The sequence below is a fragment of the Piliocolobus tephrosceles genome, chromosome 1 (genome assembly GCF_002776525.5).
Source record: "Piliocolobus tephrosceles isolate RC106 chromosome 1, ASM277652v3, whole genome shotgun sequence".
Taxonomy (NCBI): Eukaryota; Metazoa; Chordata; class Mammalia; order Primates; family Cercopithecidae; genus Piliocolobus; species Piliocolobus tephrosceles.
In genome coordinates, this window is record NC_045434.1 from 184,719,068 (window position 1) to 184,742,072 (window position 23,005).

At 46.7% G+C, this 23,005-nt stretch overlaps 1 protein-coding gene across 2 annotated transcripts; it reads right to left on the bottom strand.

Moving 5' to 3' along the window:
• Positions 1-4,536: 4,536 nt before the first annotated feature.
• CDCA8 (cell division cycle associated 8) lies at positions 4,537-22,876 on the bottom strand. Of its 2 annotated transcripts, XM_023196492.3 has the most exons (11): positions 22,710-22,859; positions 22,505-22,613; positions 22,262-22,390; positions 19,002-19,042; positions 15,958-16,030; positions 14,766-14,851; positions 13,455-13,519; positions 10,905-11,000; positions 8,703-8,829; positions 7,188-7,274; positions 4,537-5,916 (listed from the first exon to the last, which is right to left on the bottom strand). In XM_023196492.3, the coding sequence occupies exons 2-11, from the start codon at positions 22,596-22,598 to the stop codon at positions 5,872-5,874; spliced, it is 843 nt and encodes a 280-aa protein (XP_023052260.1). In that variant the 5' UTR covers positions 22,599-22,613; positions 22,710-22,859; the 3' UTR covers positions 4,537-5,871. The 2 variants fall into 2 exon arrangements, with proteins under 2 accessions (XP_023052260.1, XP_023052259.1); XM_023196491.2 differs by having other exon boundaries at positions 22,505-22,876.
• Positions 22,877-23,005: the final 129 nt, after the last annotated feature.

Sequence of the window (23,005 nt, forward strand, 5' to 3'; positions counted from 1 at the left end):
CCTCTCCGTGGCCCAGGCCATTCGTGTTCTTTAGGCTGGGGAAGGTGTCTTCCTCATCTGCATAGCTCAGGACATGGGAAGTGCTTAGGGCAAGGGGTAGGGTGGTGGGAGTGGTGATAAATAATACTCCTTCCCCCACTTCCTGTGCTCAGAGCCAGTTAAGTACTAATTCCCTGGGACAGATGGAGAGTAAAATATCAGCTCTTTGATAAGGCTAACTGGAGAATGTTGCTTACCAAGTTTCTTTGAATCTAAGATGCCATTGAGTGTAACATGTCCTACCAAGAAAGAAACATCACAGCCAACTATGTTTTGCCATCCAACTGGAAGATGCATCCCAGTTTCAGAGATGTTAACATGTATGTCTTCAATGAATGAGATGCTGTGCATCAGGGACAAAGTGTGTTTCCCATCATTCCCCTGAACTAGACCCACCCAGTCCTAGGCTGAGCCCGGTGGGGCAGACACCCACTGCAGGGGCAGAGCTGCCCCCTCAGCTCCTGCCTGCACGATGGGAGCAGAGCAGGGTGCACCTTTCTTGTGGGCAAGCAGATCTGCAGGAGAAGCCAGATGGCACCGAGTCAAGCAGGTTGTTCCTTCTGTCCCTCCATTCCACTTGAGAAGCCACCCTCTGGTGGGGAGCAATGAATGAGGAGTGGGTTAGAGATGTTAGCAGCATCGCTCCGCTGAAGTCATCCCCAAGAGAGGCATGCAGCCAGGGAATGCAGGACCCCAGCATTAACACAGTGCCTGACACACAGAACACAGGAAGTGCCCACTTGTTATTAGTGTTACTATTATTATTATTATTACCTAGCTGGTGTGAGGCACCAGGTAGACATACAGCATGTGGTCGGGAATGGAACTTCTCTAGGCAGTGGGCCTGCTGATCTGGCTTGATAAGGTTTTTGCCCATTCCCTGTACATGGACCAGGCACCTACTAGATGGCTGCCTCTGGCAGCTTAAGGCCTCACTGCCCAATGGGCGAGTCGGTTAAGTAAAAAGTACCCATGTTAAGTAAAAAGCCATGGCAATGAGGATGAATTCTAGGTGTTTGGGGGCCCAGGGAAGGGCTCTGCCTGACTTTGTTCCCGAGGAGGTATGAGCGGGCTCCCAGGGGAAAGTGGGTAGTGGGTTCGCTGCCTTTGGTAGCCAATGCCTGTGTTCTGGACCTTACAGGAGGGTGTCTCAGTTCCTAGCATTACCTCCACCCCATTGCTCAGGAAGTGAGTAAAACTCACACTGTATCACCTGCAGCTGTCTTTAAATCTCCTCGTACCCTTTGCCATTGAAACGGAACTGTCTGCCAGCATCTTGAAAAACTCCTGCTATTCGCAGGATATTTCCCACCCCAGTTTACTAGTTGAGCTCCTTGGAGTCTTGGGGCAACAGAAGCCAGAAGTTGGCTGAGCTCATGAATGACCTCATGTTGCCTGTCAGGGTCTTGGGATCAGATTATGGGTATCTCAAGCCTAGCTCCAAGGAATGTGTTTGATCAAGACTGCTTGTAGAAGTGTAAGAGGAAAATGAAAAAATCTAAACCAGACTTTTTTTCCCATTGCAACACCTTCCCTCCCCTTTCACTTAGGCTTCCCCTGGGCCCCTTTTCCTTCCTCCACCCAGCCCACAGCACCTTTTTTTTTTTTTGAGACACAAGTCTCGCTCTGTCGCCCAGGCTGGAATGCAGCGGCATGATCTCGGCTCACTGTAACCTCTGCCTCGTGGGCTCAAGCGATTCTCTTGCCTCAGTAAGTGACTGGGATTATAGGCATGTGCCACCACACCTGGCTAATTTTTGTATTTTTAGTAGAGATGGGGTTTTGCTGTTTTGGCCAGACTGGTCCCGAACCCCTGACCTCAGGTGATCCTCCCACCTTGGCCCTAAAAAGTGCTAGGATTACAGACGTGAGCCACTGTGCCTGGCCAGCACTCCTTCTTGACCCTCACCTGCAGCCTTATGAAGGGTCAAGAGGAGGAGGTTTGCCAGGGTGACCTTGGCATTCGATTGGAAGGGTGTATCCTTGAAGATGGTCACCTGTCTCCATCCTGATGGTTCTTAGCATATTGTGACATATGTGTGCTTGTGGGTACTGAAAATTTGCAGATGGAGCTGCGTTTTTCCTGGTATCTTGGTGCCAAGGGTATGTTTGTCCTCCACCATATCCACCACCCAAGGATCAGGGAAGATGAACCATGCAGATCCTAATATCAGCTGAGGGAAGGATGATGGCAAAGTGTAGAAGGCAAGAAGTGTAGGTTACAGCTGGCAGGGAGGGGATGGCGGAGGCTTGTTTGACAGGTGGGGTGTTGCAGGTTGGGATGATACAGGGCTGAGCAGATGTTTAATCCCGCAAAGGGAGATGGCACCTTAGCAAAGCAAATTGGATTCCAGACTCCCCTTTAGCAGGGAGCCCAGTGTAGCCCCCAATTCTGATTGAATCCTCTCTCAAGAGTGTCTCTCAGTCCTTCCATTTGTGAAGCCACAGGAATTATATCTACTATGAAAGTTTTGAGTACACATGGCATGCTGAATTTTAGGTAGGGGTCAACAGCTATGATACTGTGTAAAATGAGAAAACGGACCCACCAGTGTGTACACAGGTAGGCACTGAGACACGCTTTGTTTTTCAGAGGTTCGGGGATATATCGTGGAGCTAAGCCCTGCATTGGTGTGTGAACTCATTATCTGGGTGGGGCCGGGGATATTCCTCCTGGTAAAAGGCATGTCTGATGTTTTGCAGAAATGCTTAGGTGATGTCCTGTCACACACACACGAGCTAACTCTTCATATGAGTAATGTAATCTAACTCTTCACAAGGTAATACATTTGCAGTCCTCTCAATAGGAAGCCCCAAGTAGGGCTTTTGGAAATAACAGGGGCCCTGTAGGACAAAGAATGAACCTACTGTTGACTGGACCTCTGGGGTTCCTTAAAACTGCCTCAGGGGCCCTAGGGAGGGACTCCAGGCCTCCATTCTCCCTTCAACCTGGGGCAGCCCTACTTTTCTATGCTTTCTCTCCACAGCAGACAGTAAAAACCAAATTGCCTACAGAGATGAGGCAGGTAACATCAAGGGAAAAAGTAATCTCATCAGGATTGCTTTGAACTGGAAGAGGATTCTCTGTGGGCCAAGGAAAGCTGCTGCTGAGCTCTAGCCAACTGTTGGCCCGTGCTGGCAGATCTTATTTTCAGAGGCTAGCAATCTTTGTGTAATCGCCCCATATTTAAATAGTTAGCAACTAATTTGGGGAAGAAAACAAAACAAAACCCAAACCCAACCTGAGTGTGAAAGTATGTCTGGGGGCTGGCAGTGAGATTTAGGTTGTCTTTGTCCCAGCCCTGTGACATAGTTCAGCCTGTACTTAAAAATCCTGGGATGGTAGGGACGTAAGTTCTGCAAAATGTATCAAATCAATAAAAGATACCAAATGATAAAAAAACAAAATTTTTTAAAAATCCTGGAATGTGGCTGGGCACAGTGGCTCAATAACTGTAATCCCAGCACTTTGGGAGGCGGAGGTGGGTGGATCACCTGCGGTCAGACCAGCCTGGCCAACATGGCGAAACCCTGTCTCTACTAAAAGTACAAAACTTAGCCAGGCGTGGTGGTGTGCGCCTGTAATCCCAGCTACTTGCGAGGCTGAGGCAGGAGAATTGCTTGAACCTGAGAGGTGGAGGTTGCAGTGAGCCGAGATCACATCACTGCACTCCAGCCTGGGCAACAAGAGTGAAACTGTCTCAAAAGTCAATCCATCCATCCATCGTGGGATGGGGAACTCTTTACTTTCCAAGCCACCCCCTTCTATGAAATGAAGAACTGTCATGTCTCAGTCCCAGGCATTAATCAGGCACCTGCTGCATAACATGCATTTCCTACGAGGTGATTCAGGCAGTGGTGCAGACGGAATGAAACGGGATGAACCTGGTTCTGGGTAAAGCATGTTGGATTCTAAGTGTTTCCTTGGTGTCAGGCTCTTTAGGCCTGATGATATATAGTCTGGGTTGCTTATTTGCACAGAGTAACCCTTCTTCCAAATGCTGTCACTACCAGAAGGCTCCTAGTCTATAAATTGGTAATGCCCAATGACCTGGCTAAGTATGCCCCCAGGTTGGCTTCTCTTGCATCATTAGCTCTAGGTTGATCATTTTCAGCTTAGAGAGTTCCGGGAAGGCAGATCTGCCAGGGCCTCAGAAACTCTGGGAAGTAAGACTCATGATCACCCAATTACTCTTGCCCCGTTTTGTTCCTGGTCAACAAAAGTCCACTACAAATTACAGAGACCCTAGGCGTTGTCCTCCCAGATACAAATTTCTAGCTCATGGAATGAAGGTGCTGGGGTGCTCTGATGGTGGCTGAAGGTACCGATGCTCTGGATCTTGTAGTAAGCCCCTTTTTCAGATACCAGAATGATTGTCTGAAGCAAAGGTTTTCAAATCTTCTGAGAAAAGCAGATGTGCAAAGACCCCCACACCAATTGCTGCCTGCCTAGTCCACGGAGCACAGGTTGGAGAGGACAGGCAGGATGAATAGTGATTACAAAAGAAAACACAAAACCAGAATTTATTGAAAGTAGGTACCAGCTCTGATTAGAACAATCAGCTCAAAGATACCATTACTCAGAACAATATATACAAAAATCTCAGGGAAAGGAGAATAAAAGAACTTAAAAGAATACAACTTGAGTAGGACTGTTTTACTAAAATGGTCATAAAACAACAGATACCACAAAGAGCCCTACACGAGAAAGTCATGTGCCCTCAAGCCTGGGGGTGAGGACTCTAGTTCTCAAATTCTTAGAACACAGCTCATGATTCTCCAGGGCAGAGAGGCTGGCTAGAGAATGAGGACCTCACTGCTGACTGTTTAACAAAGTCCATGCCCCAGACACAGGCACACATGGAACGAGGCCACCAAGTAAGTCACACCTGTCCCCTGTCCCCATAAGCCCCGTAGGAGAGAAGTGCTCTCTGAAGTCTACTGACTTGGCAGGGACCACTGGACCATGGATAGCTTAGAGACAGTTATTCTGTGGCCAATGACATAAAACCCCCAGAATCTAAGCCCTACAATTCCCTTATCCAAATTTCCACTAACTAGGGAGGTAGAAGAGCAAGACATGGAAGTTACCTCCAAACCAGTATTTGGTCTTCAGTAAACAGGGATAAACATAAAACACTTTCCACAAGCAGGCTTCAGAACTACTGGGCACAGCAGGTGAAAGATCCCAAAGTCCCATTTAGCACGAGGAGGGGGAGGCGGAGGGGGAGGAGGGCTGGTAGGGGAGATGTGATGAGTGCCAGAGGGTAGACGGGCATGTTCCCTACCGAGGTCCCTGCTGCCAACTATCCTACTCTGCTGATCTGTACAGTTCCCCCACCTTCGGGACCTACCCTCTCACGGCCCAGAGCTCACTTATCTCAGCCTAAACCTCCCAGTCTCAAGCACAGGGAGCAGAAATGCCAGATGCAGAGGTTCTCTGGGTAGGGGTGGTGGACGCAGTCTTCCTGAGAACACAGGGTTCTTCTGCGCCCCCTCAACTGTAGGCAGGGCAGGGCGAAGAGGATGTCGAGCTGCAGGAGGCAGAAGGCAGCAGCTCAGAGGGCAGGGAGGGTTCAGCTGGGAGATTGATGGGAAGCTTCCATGGCATGGCCCCAGCAAGCAGTGACTGGGGTCAGCTGGGATGGGAGGGTGAACAGACAGCTCTACCTAACTGGTGTGGGAACAGCATGTCTGAATTCCTGAATTCCCCTAGAGGAACATGGCTCCTTGCTCTGGAACTTCACACTCAAACAACAAGCCTGAAGGTAAGAAGTCTCTTCAGGGTCCCAGAAGTGCCCATTAAAAGTCCATCCTGTCAACTTTGGCGTCTCATTTGTGGGTCCGTATGCTGCTGCAGATTTGGGCGAGACGGTTCTAGAAAGAAAAGGAGAGAGGTCATTGTAGATGTCACTTGGCAGGCTTGCCCCTTGGCCTCCCACAGTCAGCCTGAGCACAGGTCTGACTGAGCCTCAACTCCTCCATTTTCTATCTGTATCACACATGAATTCACCTTTTTGAACCTGTTTCTCATCTGAACAAGGGAGTAAAATAACTCAAGTGAGATAGGAAAGGTATCATAGGAGATTAGTTGAGAAGAACATTGCAATAGGCCTAGCTAGAGGATGACAGTCACAAGATTTGGGTGGCTAGGTGTGTGTGGGATCTCAGCACTGGGCCTATGTTCAGAAAGACAGGTTTGGGAAACCAGCCCCGCCTTGTCTCCTTCCTTGGATGTACCTTCAGACCCCATAGAAGGGTGAGGGTAAGGTTGCCATATTTACACTAAGTGCTCCATCCACCACCCAAGATGATGGCTGACTGGACCAAGGAGGTTCATCCCTGGCTGAGCCAATTACATTGTTTCTCTTGATAATTTACTTTACTTTTAGAGCTGAGGTCTTTCTCTGTCACCCAGGCTGGAGTGCAGCAGCACGATCATGGGTCACTGCAGCCTTGAACTCATGGGCTCAAACAATTTCTCTCGCCTGAGCCTCCTGAGCTGCAGGAATTACAGGTGTGCGCCACTGTGCCTGGCCCTCTTGAGAATTTAAACCAAGACAAGAAATTGAACAGTTGAGCAATGGAGCAATAAAGTTAGGGTTGGAGGTGTGGTTACTCAAAGCCACATGAAAACAATGTTAAGTAAGCACAGAACCTGAAGCCTGTGGAGAAGGTTATCTGCTGAGAGGGAGGAATGAAGATGTGTGAGAGAAATGAGCACACAGGCCTCAGCTGATGGGCCCCACCGCTCCAGAGGCTTGGCCATTCAGCTCACTCTTCGATTCTGTAAGATTCCTGATAACAAGCTCCAACCCTCATTCTTGAGCTATTCTACGTTTCAGTTCCTGGTGGCCAATAGTGACCTAACATAACCCTAGCACTAATTGCCTGAATGAGGCAGAATTTTGATTTTGCAGTGGAACTTCTGTGGCAGGCACCCTGGGATTGAACAAAACTCAACGTCAGTTGAGGAACAGAATTGCTGCTATCTAAGTAGGGTAAGAGTCAAACTCTCTTGGGGGAAGGAAGACAACACAAATTTAAGTAGAAAGTATTAGCCCAGCCCCAAAAGACAATCCTAAACAAAGGTAGCCCAAGAAAGCTACTGGAGGCATCCTATGTGTGGAGATGAATATGAGACTTACGGAGAGCTTCTTAATGTTTCCCAAGGCCTCTGGATCCAGCTGGGCAATATTGTGCCTCTGCAAGTCACTGGCCAATAATCGCAGGCTCTGTATAGAGACGGGAGTGGGTTAAACTGGCCATGGCCCTTAGGGCAGGAACTCCCATCCAGCAGTGTGCCCCAAAGGCTCCCCCTGATATCCTGCACTTAGTGGTGGGGAATGGCTGGGATGGAGAAGTGGCAAGACAGGCAGGAAGTATATGAGCCCTAAGGAGACAATGACTTCATCAGCGCTATCACTGGGGAGGAGGCTGGATTACCTGGGCACAAAAGCCATGCACATTATCTTAGAAATGCCCTGCAGAATATGTCTGAAACAAACTGTCCTCCCCTCACAAGGGCTGAGGTCAGCAGCTCGCTCCATGAAGCCAGAGACACTAAGCTTAGCCTGCTTCAGAATCCCTGAAAGTTATACAAAGCTGAAGGCACAGCTCATGCTCCCGGTTCTAGACTAAGCACATACCTCGGTGGTGCCCTCCTCTGCACCACCCTTTAACATCTCTATTATTGCACATATCACAGATACCATGATTGCAAACCAATCTTGACCACTGAGCTGCTTCTCAAAGGCAGGCCCCATGTCTACTTCTTGGGCCTGTGATAATCAGGTGGGCAAATGCTAGTTGATGAACAGATGGAGGCTGGCGTGGTGGCTCGCACCTGTAATCCCAGTACTTTGGGAGGCTGAGGTGGGTGGATCACCTGAGGTCAGGAGTTTGAGACCAGCTTGACCAATATGGTGAAACACCATCTCTACTAAAAATACAAAAATTAGCCGGGTGTGGTGGTGTGTGCCTGTAGTCCCAGCTACTCAGGAGGCTGAGGCAGAGAATCACTTGAACCTGGGAGGCAGAGGTTGCAGTGAGCCGAAATTGTGCCACTGCACTCCAGGCTGGGTGACAGAGGGAGACTCTGTCTCAAAAAAAAAAGAAAAAAAAAAGGCTGGGCGCGGTGGCTCATGCCTGTAATCCCAGCACTTTGGGAGGCCAAGGAGGGCGGATCACGAGGTCAAGCGATCGAGACCATCCTGGCCAATGTGGTGAAACTCCATCTCTACCAAAAATACAAAAATTAGCTGGGCACGGTGGCATGTGCCTGTAGTAACAACTACTTGGGAGGCTGAGGCAGGAGAATCGCTCGAACCCAGGAGGTGGAGGTTGCAGTGAGCCGAGATTGCGCCACTGCACTCTGGTCTGGCGACAGAGCGAGACTCCATCTCAAAAAAACAAAAACAAAAACAAAAACAAAAACAAAAAACCCCAGAAAAACACATAGAACCCAGAGCTGAGCAACGATCTTTGCAGTCTGGGCCTCTAATCTGGGAGAGAAAACTGGGTTCTGAGTCCTGCAGAAGTGTGGAGATCAGGACCCACGCCCTGAAAGGACTCTGAGGGTGAAGTGTGGGTGAGGGCCCAGGGAAAAGAAACGCTTGACTAAGTGGCACACTGTGGCCTGGCTTCCCTTGGAAATACTTCACCTCTCCGCCGCCCACTGGCACAGTAAGGAAGATCTCTTTGCTGTCAGCAAGAGGGCTGCCATTCCCTGAGATGTTGTAAATCCGCTCTCCTGCTGCTGGAGTACGCAGGCCAGGGGTCTTGAAGACCCTAGAATAGGAAAATCTCTGTGAAGATAGCTTGGCAATTGGATGACACCAGACTCTATAGGTCATTTTAACCTCACTCTGGTCTCAAGCTGCAGTTTTCAAGTCACACATTCCTAAGAAAGCTCGTTCTAAATTTAGAAAAAAAAAAGTTTTAAAGCAGTAATGACTAAACACAGCTGGAGAAAGAAGGTTGTAATTATCGAACATACATCTTGCAAAAAGTCAACTCTTATCCACATAAAGTTTAGGTCCAAAGCTCCATATGGGTGCCATTCATCCATCCATCCACAAAGCCAGAAATAAGCTGGTTAATTGTTTCCAGGCGTGGCTGCTTCCATCAAGAGGAATTTTTCAGAGGCAAAGGAGGATGATTTAGAGATTACATCATTATACTAATTTCTCAAGACAGTTAAAATACTGCTACCTAGTTTTCCCTAAATGCCTTTTGTTACATACTCATGTGAAAAAACAAACTGTAAAGAAAAGTGAGAACTGGCTGAGTGCAGTGGCTCACACCTGTAATCCCAGCACTTTGGGAGGCCGAGGCAGGTGGATCACCTGAGGTCAGGAGGTCAAGACCAGCCTGGTCAACATGGTGAAATCCTGTCTCTATTAAAAATACAAAACTTAGCCGGGCGTAGTGGCATGAACCTGTAATCTCAGCTACTCAGGAGGCTGAGACAGGAGAATCACTTGAACCTGAGAGGTAGAGGTTGCAGTGAGCCGAGATCGCACCACTGCACTCCAGCCTGGGTGACAGAGCGAGACTCCATCTCAAAAAAAAAAAAAAAAAAAAGTGGCAATTAAAAGTAGAAAATAAATCTTCCACACTTCCCCCATACCAGAGATAACTACTTCTTGCTCTCCTCCCCAGGGGTAACCACTCTGAGTTCCTTATCTGTCCTTCCAGAAACTTTCTATGTATATAAAACCAAATGGGATCACACAGCACAATGTTCAGCAACCTGCTCGGAGATGCTCTGTGATCATGGCGCTCTTTCCCTATCAGCACACACAGATCCAGTCTTTTTAAATAGCTATACAGCATCTCCTATTTAGTCTACTAGGTTCTTTGGAAGGTATTAACTTATGCTGCAACAATATCCTTGCTTATGCCAGCCTCCAAAAAAGCAGTATCAAGTTTTACTTCTACCAAGAGTACCAAAGAATACCTATTCATCTTTAAAAAACTGATTTGAGGCCGGGTGTGATGGCTCGTGCTTGTAATCCCAGCACATTGGGAGGCCGAGGTGGGCGGATCGCTCAAGCCCAGGAGTTCGAGACCAGCCTGGGCAACCTGGCAAAACCCCCTTTCTACAAAAAAAACAAAAAATTAGCTGGGCATGGTAGCATGCTTGGGAGGCTAAGGTGGGAGAATCGCCTGAGCCTGGGAAGTCAAGGTTGCAGTGAGCCGTGATTGTGCCACAGCTCTCCAGCCTGGGCATTAGAGTGAGACCCTGCCTCAAAATAAATACATATTTTAAAAATAAAATAAAAACCTTCTGATTTGAATCCGAAAAGGCCAAAAACGTCACCTAGAGGCCTCCTAGTCATCCCAGGCAGAATATTCCCCTCTCTCCCATTAAAGAATCATTTTGCCACTGAAGATGGGTGAAACTACACTTAAGGGCGAGGCATACACCAGGAAACCCAGCTGGCCACTGTCCTCTGACAAGGCACCCCAGGCCAAGGACTTGGGACTATTTTCTTTTATTTTCTTAAGACAGAGTCTTACTCTGCTGCCCAAGCTGGAGTGCAGTGGTGTGATCTTAGCTCACTGCAACCTCCACATCCAATTCTCCTGTTTCAGCCTCCCAAGTAGCTGGGATTACAGGTGTGCACCACCATGCCCGACTGATTTTCGTATTTTTAGTAGACGTGAGGTTTCGTCATCTTGGCCAGGCTGGTCTTGAACTCCTGACCTCAAGTGATCTGCCCACCTCGACCTCTCAAAGTGCTGGGATTACAACATGAGCTATCGTGCCTGGCCTAGGAGTATTTTCTTAGACACTCCTTCTCTGGGTAGTGCTCAATGTTGGAATCCCATCAAATCCAAGTGTTCCCCTCAATACTCACCTTGAGTCAAACCTGGGTGTCAGGCCTGGAGTTGGTTTGACCATGGACATCTCCAATCGGCCCACGGCTGGGGTAACAGTGTTAGCACGGCTCGACCTACAGGTAAGAAACGGCCATCAGGTATGCCAACTCTCAAGTTCCACGAAGGCAGCAGCACAGGAGTGACACATGGAGAGCTGACTGTGAGATACTGCTCCGGGCGCCTCGCACACATCAACTTACATGAAGGGGTGGCTTCCCCCTCCACATCTGTGGGTGTTTCTCATTAGGTGGAACGAGAGACTTTAGAAAAGAAATAAGACACAGGGACAAAGTATAGAGAAAGAAAAGCGGGGCCCAGGGGACCGGCGCTCAGCTTACAGAGGACCCACGCCGGCCCCGGTCTCTGAGTTCCCTTAGTATTTATTGATAATTATCTTTACCATCTTAAACATAAGGGAGTGGCTGGACAATAGGATCATTGTAGGGAGGAAATCAGCAGTAAGATGTATGAACAAAAATCCCTGTGACATGAATAAGTTTAAAGGAAAATGCTGTGCCTTGAGATGCATATGCGAACATCTCCATAAACCTTTTAGCAGCATTGCTCCAGCAAGTCCCACCTTATTCCTAAAGGTGGTTTTCTCCTTGCTCAGTAAACAAAGCACACAATGGGTTTTACACCGAGATGTTCCATTGCCCAGGAACGGGCAGGATTTTTAACCAGCAAGCTGCCTTCAGGTACTTGTTTAACAAAGATACATCCTGCACAGCCCAATATCCATTAAGCCTTGAGTCACCACAGCACATGTCTCTTGCAAGGACAAGGTTGGGGGTAGGGTCACAGATTAACAGCATCTCAAATACAGAACAAAATGGAGTCTCTTATATCTGCTTCCTTCTATATAGACACAGTAACAGGCTGATCTTTCTTTTCCCCACATTACATGACCCTTCTAACAACATGGGAGGCCAGCACTGCTGCCATCCTCATACACAGATGCAGAAACTCAGGTGCATCGAGTTTTAAAAACTTGCCCAAGATCACATATCCAATTGGGATGGAGCCAAAACTTTGAACCGAAGCAGCCTGCCTCCAGAATCTGACTTTTTTTTTTTTTTTTTTTTGAGATGGAGTCTTGCTCTGTTGCCCATGCTGGAGTGCAATGGTGCAATCTTGGCTCACTGCAACCCCCGCCTCCCGGGTTCAAGCGATTCTCCTGCCTCAGCCTCCTGAGCAGCTGGGACTATAGGCATGCACCACCACACCCAGCTAATTTTTTTTTTTTTTTTTCTGAGACGGAGTCTCGCTCTGTCGCCCAGGCTGGAGTGCAGTGGCCAGATCTCAGCTCACTGCAAGCTCTGCCTCCCGGGTTTATGCCATTCTCCTGCGTCAGCCTCCCGAGTAGCTGGGACTACAGGTGCCCGCCACCTCGACGGGCTAGTTTTTTGTATTTTTTAGTAGAGACGGGGTATCACCGTGTTAGCCAGGATGGTCTCGATCTCCTGACCTAGTGATCCACCCGTCTCGATCTCCCAAAGTGCTGGGATTACAGGCTTGAGCCACCGCGCCCAGCCCCAGCTAATTTTTGTATTTTTAGTAGAGACAGGGTTTCACCATGTTGGCCAGGTGGGTCTCAAACTCCTGACCTCAAGTGATTCACCCACCTTGGCCTCCCAAAGTGCTGGGATTACAAGCGTGAGCCACCGCGCCTGGCCTCAGAATCTGACTTTTTAATCAAGGAGACAGCCCCTTCATGTGAAGGCTCCCCCAGCTGGAATTCTGTCCTCGTGCCATGCAGCTGCTGCACTGCTCAAAAGAAATGAGTTCGTTCCTCCACAGACATGCATGCCGGTGACTACTCTCCTAAGCTACTCTCCTTCCCCCACATGGCTTATGGTAGAGTCCAGCATAATCAACTCAAGCCCATAGAGGTTCTTCACTTTGCAGGACTGGACAAAACATTTCAAGAAACCAGTTATAAGTAAGTGACAGTCACTCTATGACAAACTATGGGGTAGCTCTACACATGGACTATTAAGAACTGAAACATAACAGGCAGTTCTTGCTATACTTAAAAAAAAAAAGTGGGGGCCGAGGTGGGCAGATCACCTGAGGTCGGGAGTTTGAGACCAGCCTGACCAATATGGAGAAATCCTGTTTCTATTACTAAAAATACAAAATTAGGCGGGTGTGGTGGCGCATGCCTATTATCCCAGCTACTCGGGAGGCTGAGGCAGGAGAATCATTTGAACCCTCAAGGCAGAGGTTGCAGTGAGCCAAGATTGCGCCATTGCATTCAAGCCTGGCCAACGAGAGTGAAACTCCGTCTCAAAAATAAAAAAAAAAAAGTGGGGAAGGATAGAGAACGTACATTAAAGTACTGGAGACGGTTTTGGTTTAGGCCATTTCTAGAGACCCCTCCAGCTTGGACACTCAAGGATTCAGTGATTTTAAGCTGCATTCAAACACTAGCCACCAGAGCTTTTTCACTGCCCCTCACTTTCTGCCATGATATATATGGCTCTCCAATAAAACCCAAAACACCACAACTTTAGAAAATCCACTACCTTTTCCTTTTGCCTTTTCCTTGTATGGACTGAGTTCTCTTCTTGGAGGGAGGACACCTTCTGACCTGCAGTCACAATCAAATGAGACTAAGGTTACAAAACACCCAGCAAAGAGGAAAGGTAAGGAGAGTAAGGAGGGTTTTTTTTTTTTTTTTTTTAAATAAAGGGTTAAGAACAAGCTTTGGATAGTTAATACTAAATATAATAAGGTGTATCTCAGAATTCAATGACTTAAAAAGTTGAGAACATAACTAATTGAATAAGGACTTCCACTGGCTGGGTTTTCAAAACAGAGGATTTTGGCCAAGATTAAAGGTAAATCTCTTTTGAATTGATTGCAGCCTGGCTTGTACCCCACTACTTTACATAAAGGGCGGCTGTGAAGGTCACTCAGGGCATCCCAGGTGCCCAATCAAAGGCAAACCCTGCAGGGCTCCCTTCCTGGGGCCTGGGAGGTCCCTGGTAAGAATCACTCCTTATCTTCCATATATTCTCTCCTCCCTTGTCCTCCGTGATGGATCCGTCTTTCCTGCTTCTCTAGCTTCCTTGGCAGTCTGCCTTAGGAGCTCCTCTCTCTACCTTCCCTCTAGTGTCCACTCTCAGACTCCCTCCCTTCCTGCTCTCCCGGCACAACCATCTCCACTCCCACACCGGGACAAACACCGTAAGATCTGGGAGGCAGCCAATCTCTCCATCTCCCTCTTCTCCCTGAGCTCCAGGTTGGAATTTGTCTAGCCTAGATGTCCTGGAAAAGTAATGAAGAGTCAGCATGTCATGCAGTTGACATGCGCTCCCCTTACCCCCCGTTCAGCACCTCTGCTGCCTGGATCCCACACTTCGCTGGATGGCAGTTGCCTTAGCTAGAAACCATGCAGTTGTCTCTGATTCCTCCTTTTCTCCACCAACCATGCCACTTCTTTCTAAAACCTATCTCAAAACCTTCCCTTCATTTTATAGTATCAGCATATCAGTTCAAGAATTCATAGGCTTCCAACTGGTTTCTTCATCTCCAGTGTTCCCCCTCCCCCATTTATCCTGAATACTGTTCCTCTTCCCTTTCTTCTCCAGCCAGTAGTAGACACTCACTCACCTTGAAAGGCCTGCCTATGTCCTAGTGGGGTAGGGGAGACTTGCTAGCTTCCTCTTCTGTGTTCCACACACTTTGAACACCAGTCAATTATCACTTTTGTCATTGCCATGTAAAGTAGGATCATCTCTACTGACCTGTGAGCTCTGGTGTACAACAGTGTATTTTATGCATTTGTATTTGCTTGTGATAACCCCCAGCCTCCAACCTCAGTGTCCACTTACTCTTGAAGTTTGAAGATTCTTATGTTCATTTTCTTCTTCTTCTTCCTCTTCCACTATCATTTCATCTACTTGTATTACCTTTCGTGCTGTAAGAAACAGTTTCAACAGGGTGGTATTTCTGATGAGAATCAAGTTTTGTGCATTCACATTTCTTATAGGAATAAAACGTATGCAATCTGAAGCTGCAATGAAGAAATGGACTAAAAATAAAGAAGACTTTTTAAGAAAGAGGGTTTAGACAAAGGAAACTAATCAGAGTGTTAAGAAACCCCACATGATGCTTTGTAGGGACAGCCCAGCATTCTGAATAATTGAGTTTGCCCTGCCCAATGTAGAGGTGCCCTGGTGTGCAGCCCCGAAATCCTGGCCATGGGTCAGGATGTTGTTATAAGAGTTGGATGCATCAAACTATCACAGCTTAATGACAGTGACATTAAATCCATGTCACAATTCATCCTGATCCCATTCCCTGATCACTAGTCACAACCTGGTTTCCCACACAACTTTTCCTATAAGACAGTGTTTCTCAGAGTGCAGGACATGTATGTAAGATGATTTTATGCAGATAGATCATGGAATTGAGTAACTTTTTTTTTTTATCTCCTTTCCTTTCTTTTTTTTCTTTTTTTTTCCAGAGACACTGCCCAGGCTGGTCTTGAATTCCTGGGCTCAGGTAATCCTCACGGCTTGGCCTCCCAAAGTGCTGGAATTACAGGCGTGAGCCACCGCAGCTGGTCTGAATTGAGTAACTTTGAATTAAATGCAGAGAAAGTCATTCCTTTTTCAATTCTTTCAACTTTGCTGATTATACCAGGGAGCGTCTCAGTTGGTGTTGCCTGTCTTTTAACTCCGCTCTAAATCTTGCCATCTATTTAACGCAGGGGAAAGTAAGCAGGCCACAATGTTTGGTTTCCAGCACAGCTTTTCCCCTTTCACTTTAGCTCACACATGGGTCTTGAGTTTGCTTAGTAGCAGTCCTGCATACAATTAACTAAATTTCTGGTTTGAGTTGCTGTTCGGGGGAAAAAATTAACTAAATGCACCATCCAAAAGCAAATGTTTGGATTTACAAGATTAAGAACCAGACTTTAAAGGGAAGAGGCTCTACCAACAAGGCCCTGCCTGAGCAGCCAACCAAGCAACCTGAGCCTCAGTTCTTTCTGTTCAACAAGGAGTTTTGACAGGTACTCACTTTTGGCAGATTTCAGGGGTGTCTGAATAGCTTCTGCTGTTAGTTTGTTTATTTCAGTGATATCCAGGTCAGCCTATGACAAACATAGCCAGAAAGCACCAGGCTTATTCCACCAAAATACAGGGAAAAATATTTCAAGATAAAAATTTTTTTAAAACTCTTATTTGATACATAAGACTGTTAAATGTTAGTGATACAATATACTATACAGCAAACTCCCATAAACCCACCACACAACCCAAGACCTAAAACATTGCCAATAACTTGCTTCTGGCTCTTTATTCATTCCTTGTTCCATTTTCTTATCTTTCTCCCAAAGGTGATGAGTCTCCTAACCCTGTCATTCCCCAGAGGTAACCATATCATTCCACTTGCTTAATCAAAAGGTGTATTTGCATGTGCTCACAGATACATGCAAATGTGTGTATATGTGTGTACACATAGATGTACTTTTTCACAAGTGTGTACTTAAGCATTTTGTTTAGTCTTGGCTGTTTTCACCACTCTTTGTGGTTGTAGTTAATTTGTTTTCATTGCTATATCATATCCCACTGTGTGATTATACCACAATGGATTTGTCCATCTTCCATCAGTAGTTTCCTATTATAAACACTGCTACCTTGAACTGTCTTACATGTGTCTGAGGTACATGTCCAAGTTTCCCCTTGGCTCTATCCTTTGGAGAGGGCATGACAGGGATTATAGGTTACATAAATATTCAGCCTTCGCATTATGCCAAATTGTTTCCCAAAATGGTTACCCTTGTCTACAGCCCATTTGCAAACAATCCAGGTTCCTGATGATCTACATCCTCTACAACACTTGGTGGGGTGTCAGGCTTACCATTTTTTGATAAATCTACAGGGTCTCAGTAAGGTTTTCTAAGATGATCCTGGGTCCTTCAAAAAGGCTTCCAGTCACCATTTAAATTAAGTGTTCTTTCATATGGTAGTAAGTATGGACACTACAAAGAGCAGTTAAGATTCAGTCCTTTCCTTATAGAACACGTGTAAATATCAGAATTATCATTACAGGTTTGGAATGGCACAGCTTTCATTTCTGGTAGGGACTGCTTGATGTACTCAGAGAAGGATTCTGAGGCTGTCTTAGGCTTAGCAAGATATAGTGCTGTAATAAATTACTGATGTTTGCCAGGCTTGATGGAACAGAAAGTAGGGGCATTCCTTACAACCTTCTGCCATCTCTAGAAACAACTGGCATGTTTTGGAGTCATCAGTAGTGACAGGCCACTGGTCATCTACTGTGCAGGAGAGTTAACAGAGCAGGCCTGAGACTGATACACATAGAAAGGCCTATTTGCAAGCTTGGCCTTGGTTGGCATCTGGGAACTTGGATTTCAGAAAGGTTCCCACCTTTCCTTAACAAGAATGCCTCACTGTGCCTAAACTTCATGCAAACAGTATGGCTCATGCTGAACACCTACTTCCCTCTGAAAGTCTAGGATTTTGACACGTGCTAGGCAGAGGATGCCTATGGGAGCAGCCCCCAGTTAAAACTCTGGGCATTGACTCTCTAATCAGCTTTTCTGGCAGACAGCATTTCATATGTGTTGAATTAAGCATGTTCTGTGTGACTCCATAGGGAGTGGACTCCTAGAAGCCTGGTTTCCTCTGGACTTTGACAAAGGGGAAGCACTTTTCCCCTTTGTTGATTTATGCTTTGTATCCTTTCACTGCAATATATCGTCGCCATGGGTGTGACTGTATGCTGAGCCCCGTGAATCCTCATAGCGAATCACCAAACCTGGAGGTGGTCTTGGGAGCCCCAATACACTTCCCAACTAAGAGCTTTTATAGATTTTCTCTTATTCCTTTCTTGAGTTTTAAATCGTATTAGTCAAGGCTAGAATTCTCTCAACTTGATGTGGTAACAATGGCTCTCTCATATGACGTTAGAAGTTCTCATTTGCGGTTCTGTATGTCTAATTTAAAAAGAGGGAACTGCATTAGCTAGTAAGCATAATTCATCTCAGAGGTAACTACCTTTTAAAACGTTAGAGCTCAGTGTGTGTAGGGGGGTGAATAATCCCTACCTCTCTCCTATAGTATTCATCCCCAAATGCTCCAATATTTTCCAAATTGATAATTGGCTCCTCATTACCTTTACCTTCTGAATGAAGCTGGTGGAGATCTGCTATTGTACCCTTGGTGGTTAGACTCCTTCAGACCCTGAGATTCCAAATGATTCTGATCAACTCAACAAAAGATGTCAATTTTGGGTTTTACTTTGTAAACCTGATCAAGGCTACAATAAACTGACAGAAAGATACACAAATGCGTGCACACACGCATATTGTTTGCATATGATTTTAGAGTGCCTAGGGACTCTGTGAAGCCCATGTATGGACTAGTTCCCAATGCTGTCTCATAAAACTTTCTGCAAGAGTAGTAATGTTCTATTTCTGTGCTCTCTGATGGAGTAGCTACTAGTCACATGTAGCTACCGAACATGTAAAATGTGGCTAGTATGTCTGAGGAAATGAAGTCCTTAATTTTATTAATTGTGATTAACTGAAATAGGTATATATGCCTGGTGGCTACTATACTGGACAGTGCAGCTTTAAATGCTCTATTTTGCATCCCCATGTTACTGCCTTCAATCCTGGCACTGATGCTGGGAGGAAGGAGATGAGAGGGGTTGGGGAGTGCTGTGCATCCCAAGCAAGAGCACCGCTTCTACAGTACAACATGATCAAACAGCCTCATCATCTAGCAGGTCAATGCATAGTGCAATGACTCAGGCGCTTAAAGGAACTTGGGCTTGAGGCTTTCTACTTCCGCTGTAGAGTTCAGGACAAAGGACTGCAAGAAATTGGTCAAAAATAGAACTGCTACCTTCTGTAGGACTCAGAACTATCTGGGTCTCATGCACACAGTGTCTGGCCCAACTCTAATTTTTCAGTTGACACAAACAGATAGTGTCCCTTTATGAAACCTCTTCCACAGTAAGCACCTATTAGTTGGATCTGGGGACTGGACTAGACTTAAGTAACCACTGACTGGAAAATAGGACAGGTCACTTACTGTTGCCGCCTCTTCCAGGGCCTGTTTGTTTCCTCCAAGGGCTTTAAAAAGAATGTTGTAGTTACTATTAGATTTTAACAATAAATCATCTTGCTTAATAGTACCATTTATCTTTCTAAAACTGGTCCAGCTGTTAGTCTAACATTCAAGGACCTTCACCATCTAATCTATTCTTTCTCCAAGTTATATCCCAAATGTGCCACTGACTCTCAGGACTTGTTGCCATGGTACTCTGTATTTCCTCTGCCTGAAATTCTCCTCCGTACTCGATAGATAAATTTCTAACTCATCCTTCAAAACTTAGCTCAAACATCACCCCCAAAATTCTGCTTATCTTTTTAAAAAATATATTTTAAATTTTATTTATTTTTGAGACAGAGTCTTGCTTTGTCACCCAAGCTGGAGTGGAGTGGTGCCACCTTGGCTGTCTCCTGGGCTCAAGTGATCCTCCACCCTCAGCCTCCCAAGTAGCTGGGACTACAGGCATGCGCCACCACATCTGGCTAATTTTTGTATTTTTTGTAGAGATAGGGTTTTGCCAAGTTGTCCAGGTTTTTTTTTTTTTTTTTTTTTCAAATAGAGATGTGGTCTCCTGCTATGTTGCCTGGGCTGGTCTTGAACTCCTGGGCTCAGGTGATACTCCTGCCTTGGCCTCCCAAAGTGCTAGGATTACAGGCATGAACCCCCACCCATGCCCTGCCCTCTTATTTTTCTTTAAAAAAAAAATTGTATTTTTATTTTAATTATTTTTTTAAAGTTTAAAGATAGGGTCTTGCTATGTTGCCCAGGCTGGTCTCAAATTCCTGGGCTCAAGCAATCCACCTGCCTCGGCCTCCCAAAGTGCTGGGATTACAGGTGTGAGCCACTGTGCCTAGCCTGCTTATTTTTCTATCTCAGCAGGTTGCTGCAAAGTGTGGAGTAAGTTGCTCACCCTCATCATACCCAGTAACTACTCAGAGCTTTTCAAACAGTCCATCCTTGCCTTGGACTGAATTCTAGAGATGATATCCTTTGCTTCTGGCAAAAATTTAGCAGTCAATGGAAGTACAGTAAACGTGTGTTGAATGAAAAGGTCTTTGTGAGATTTACATGTAGAATAAAAAGTTAGGTTAGATCCTCCTGCTAGAAACCCTCATAGTATCTTGTAAAACAGTTAAGATCTCAGGCTATGAAACCAGAATACCTGGGTTCAAACAGACTATTCCAGTAACTAGCTTATGAGGCCTTGAGCAAAGTATCCAATTTCTCTGCGCCTTAATCTTGTCATTTAGAAAAATAGGGATATTATTAGTTATGAAGAAAAATTAGTTAATATATGTAAAACACTTGGTACAATGCCTATCTGGCATAGAAATCACAATATGATCACTGATTACTACTCTATTCTATCTCCTTTGTAGTACCTATACTTTTAATTACATAATTGTATGTGGATTTTTCTAACAGCTCTTTTCTACTAACCTGTATGTTTCTGAAGGCAGAGACAATGTCTGTTTTATTCCCCAGTGCATCTTTAGCACCTAGCACTGTGACTCACACATGCTCAGCATTTGTAGAAATGAGCAAATGAATGGCTTAATATTAATAAATAAAAGGACAAGTCAAAAGGATCATTCAATGTCTAATATGTGAACAGAACATGCATTTCTATCCAGCAAGGAGACTACATGCTGGATAATTAATAATAAGGAAAACAGAAAAAGGCAACTCAGCAGAAAAATACAGCCTCCTGCATTTCTCTGGACATTTAATAAGGGAGTGGGGAAGCAGGCTGGGATTTTTCTCTGGCCAGGAAAACTGATGTGCCTTTTTTTTTTTTGAGATGGAGTTTCATTCTTGTTGCCCAGGCTGGAGTGCAATGACGTGCTCTTGGCTCACCACAACCTCCACCTCCCAGGTTCAAGCGATTCTCCTGCCTCAGCCTCCTGAATAGCTGGGATTAGAAGCATGCGCCACCACACCTGGCTAACTTTTTTGTATTTTTAATAGAGACAGGGTTTCTTTTCTTTTTTTTTTTTTGTGAGACGGAGTCTTGCTCTGTTGCCCAGGCTGGAGTGCAGTGGCCAGATCTCGGCTCACTGCAAGCTCTGCCTCCTGGGTTTACGCCATTCTCCTGCCTCAGCCTCCCGAGTAGCTGGGACTACAGGCGCCCGCCACCATGCCCGGCTAGTTTTTTGTATTTTTTTTAGTAGAGACGGGGTTTCACCGTGTTAGCCAGGCTGGTCTCGATCTCCTGACCTCGTGATCCGCCCGTCTCGGCCTCCCAAAGTGCTGGGATTATAGGCTTGAGCCACCGCGCCCGGCCAAGACAGGGTTTCTCCATGTTGATCAGGCTGGTCTCGAACTCCTGACTTCAGGTGATCTGCCCGCCTCAGCCTGCCAAAGTGCTGGGATTACAGGCATGAGCCACTGCGCCCAGCCTGATGCGCCCATTTTTAAGTTAGCAATTTCCATAAGCTGCAGAAGGAGCTGCTTCGGGTTATTCTTTCATCTGAGCTCTGGTTAACTAACCATGTCATTTATTCATTCTTTTTTAAATGGGTTGGGAAAAATATACATATTTTTAAGAAATACTATTTTCGGGCTGGGCACAGTGGCTGACTCCTGTAATCCCAGCACTTTGGGAGGCTGAGGCATGCAGATCACTTGAGGTCAGTAGTTCGAGACCAGCCTGGCCAATGTGGTGAAGCCCCGTCTCTACTGAAAATACAAAAATCAGCAGGGCATAGTGGCAGGAGACCGTAATCCCAGCTACTCCGGAGGCTGAGGCAGGAGAATCACTTGAATCCAGAAGGTGGAGGTTGCAGTGAGCCAAGATCGCACCACTGCACTGCACTCCAGCCTGGGTGACAGAGTGAGACTCTGTTCCAAAAAAATAAAATAAAATTCCTGATGTGTGAAAATTATGTGAAATTCACATTTCAGTGTATCCATAACTAAAATTTTATTGGAATACAGCCCATCCATGCCCATTCACTACAGCTGTTTTGGACCTGTAACAGCAGAGCTAAGTTGTCCGACAGAGACCCCTCCCACCGGCTCAAGTAGCCTAAAATATTTGCTAGCTAGGCCTTTAGAGAAAAGGATGGAGACACGTGACTTAGGGAAGTGAGACAGAGAGTTAAAGGGTCTGCAATTTTCCATAAGTGGTCATGTCAGATCTCATTAAAAGGTGGCATCTGAGCGAGTCCTTTCTGAAGGGTGTCACCTAACCCCAAGGGGCTCCCGGCCTCCGCCCAGGGAAGCTCTCCAGCTCTTACCGAAGTAGTCAAGCCAGTTCATCTCGCGCAGCGCCTTGGGGAGCCGCAGGATCTCGATGTTGTAGAGGTTATCCACCTCCTTGAGGAGGTTCTGCCTGTCTGACTCAATTTGCTTGATTCGTATTTCCACTGCGGGAGGGCAGAGCCGACAGGACACGGGGCGGGTGAATCTGTGCAGCTCGTGTCCCCACCCGCCAGTATCCCGCGACCGCCCCAGGAGGCCGCGACGGCCTGGCCCCTTACCTTCACGGTCGAAGTCTTTCAGAAAGGAGGCGAGCTTCCGCCTCCGTAAGGAGTTGATCTTGGCCACCCGACTACTGCCCTTCCTAGGAGCCATGGCGCTCGGCGGAGGCTGCGGGGAGCGGCGGAGATGGGGCAGGGAGGCAAGGAACCAGGTAGGGACGAGGAGGGCGGACGGGGACCACCGAATAAGTCGCCAGGCACGTACCTCCGGTGTCGCGACAAGGGCTGAGTAAAACCTCGCTATGCCAGTGAGAGAGAGCGGCTCTACCTTCAACCGCCACCCAATTCAAACTCCACAGCCACAGGCTGACGAATGAGAAACCGCCGTCCCACAGCATCCAATCACAAGCAAGTTCCTACCTCCCGCCCAATGCGCTCCCTATAGCCGGAGTGCGTCAGCGCGGCCGCCGCCGTCGCGGCTCCTCCTGGGAGTTGTGGTCCAGGCTTGTTTCCCCGCCCTCCCCACCAACCCACCCGGCTCCTCCCTGGCCGGCTGCAAAC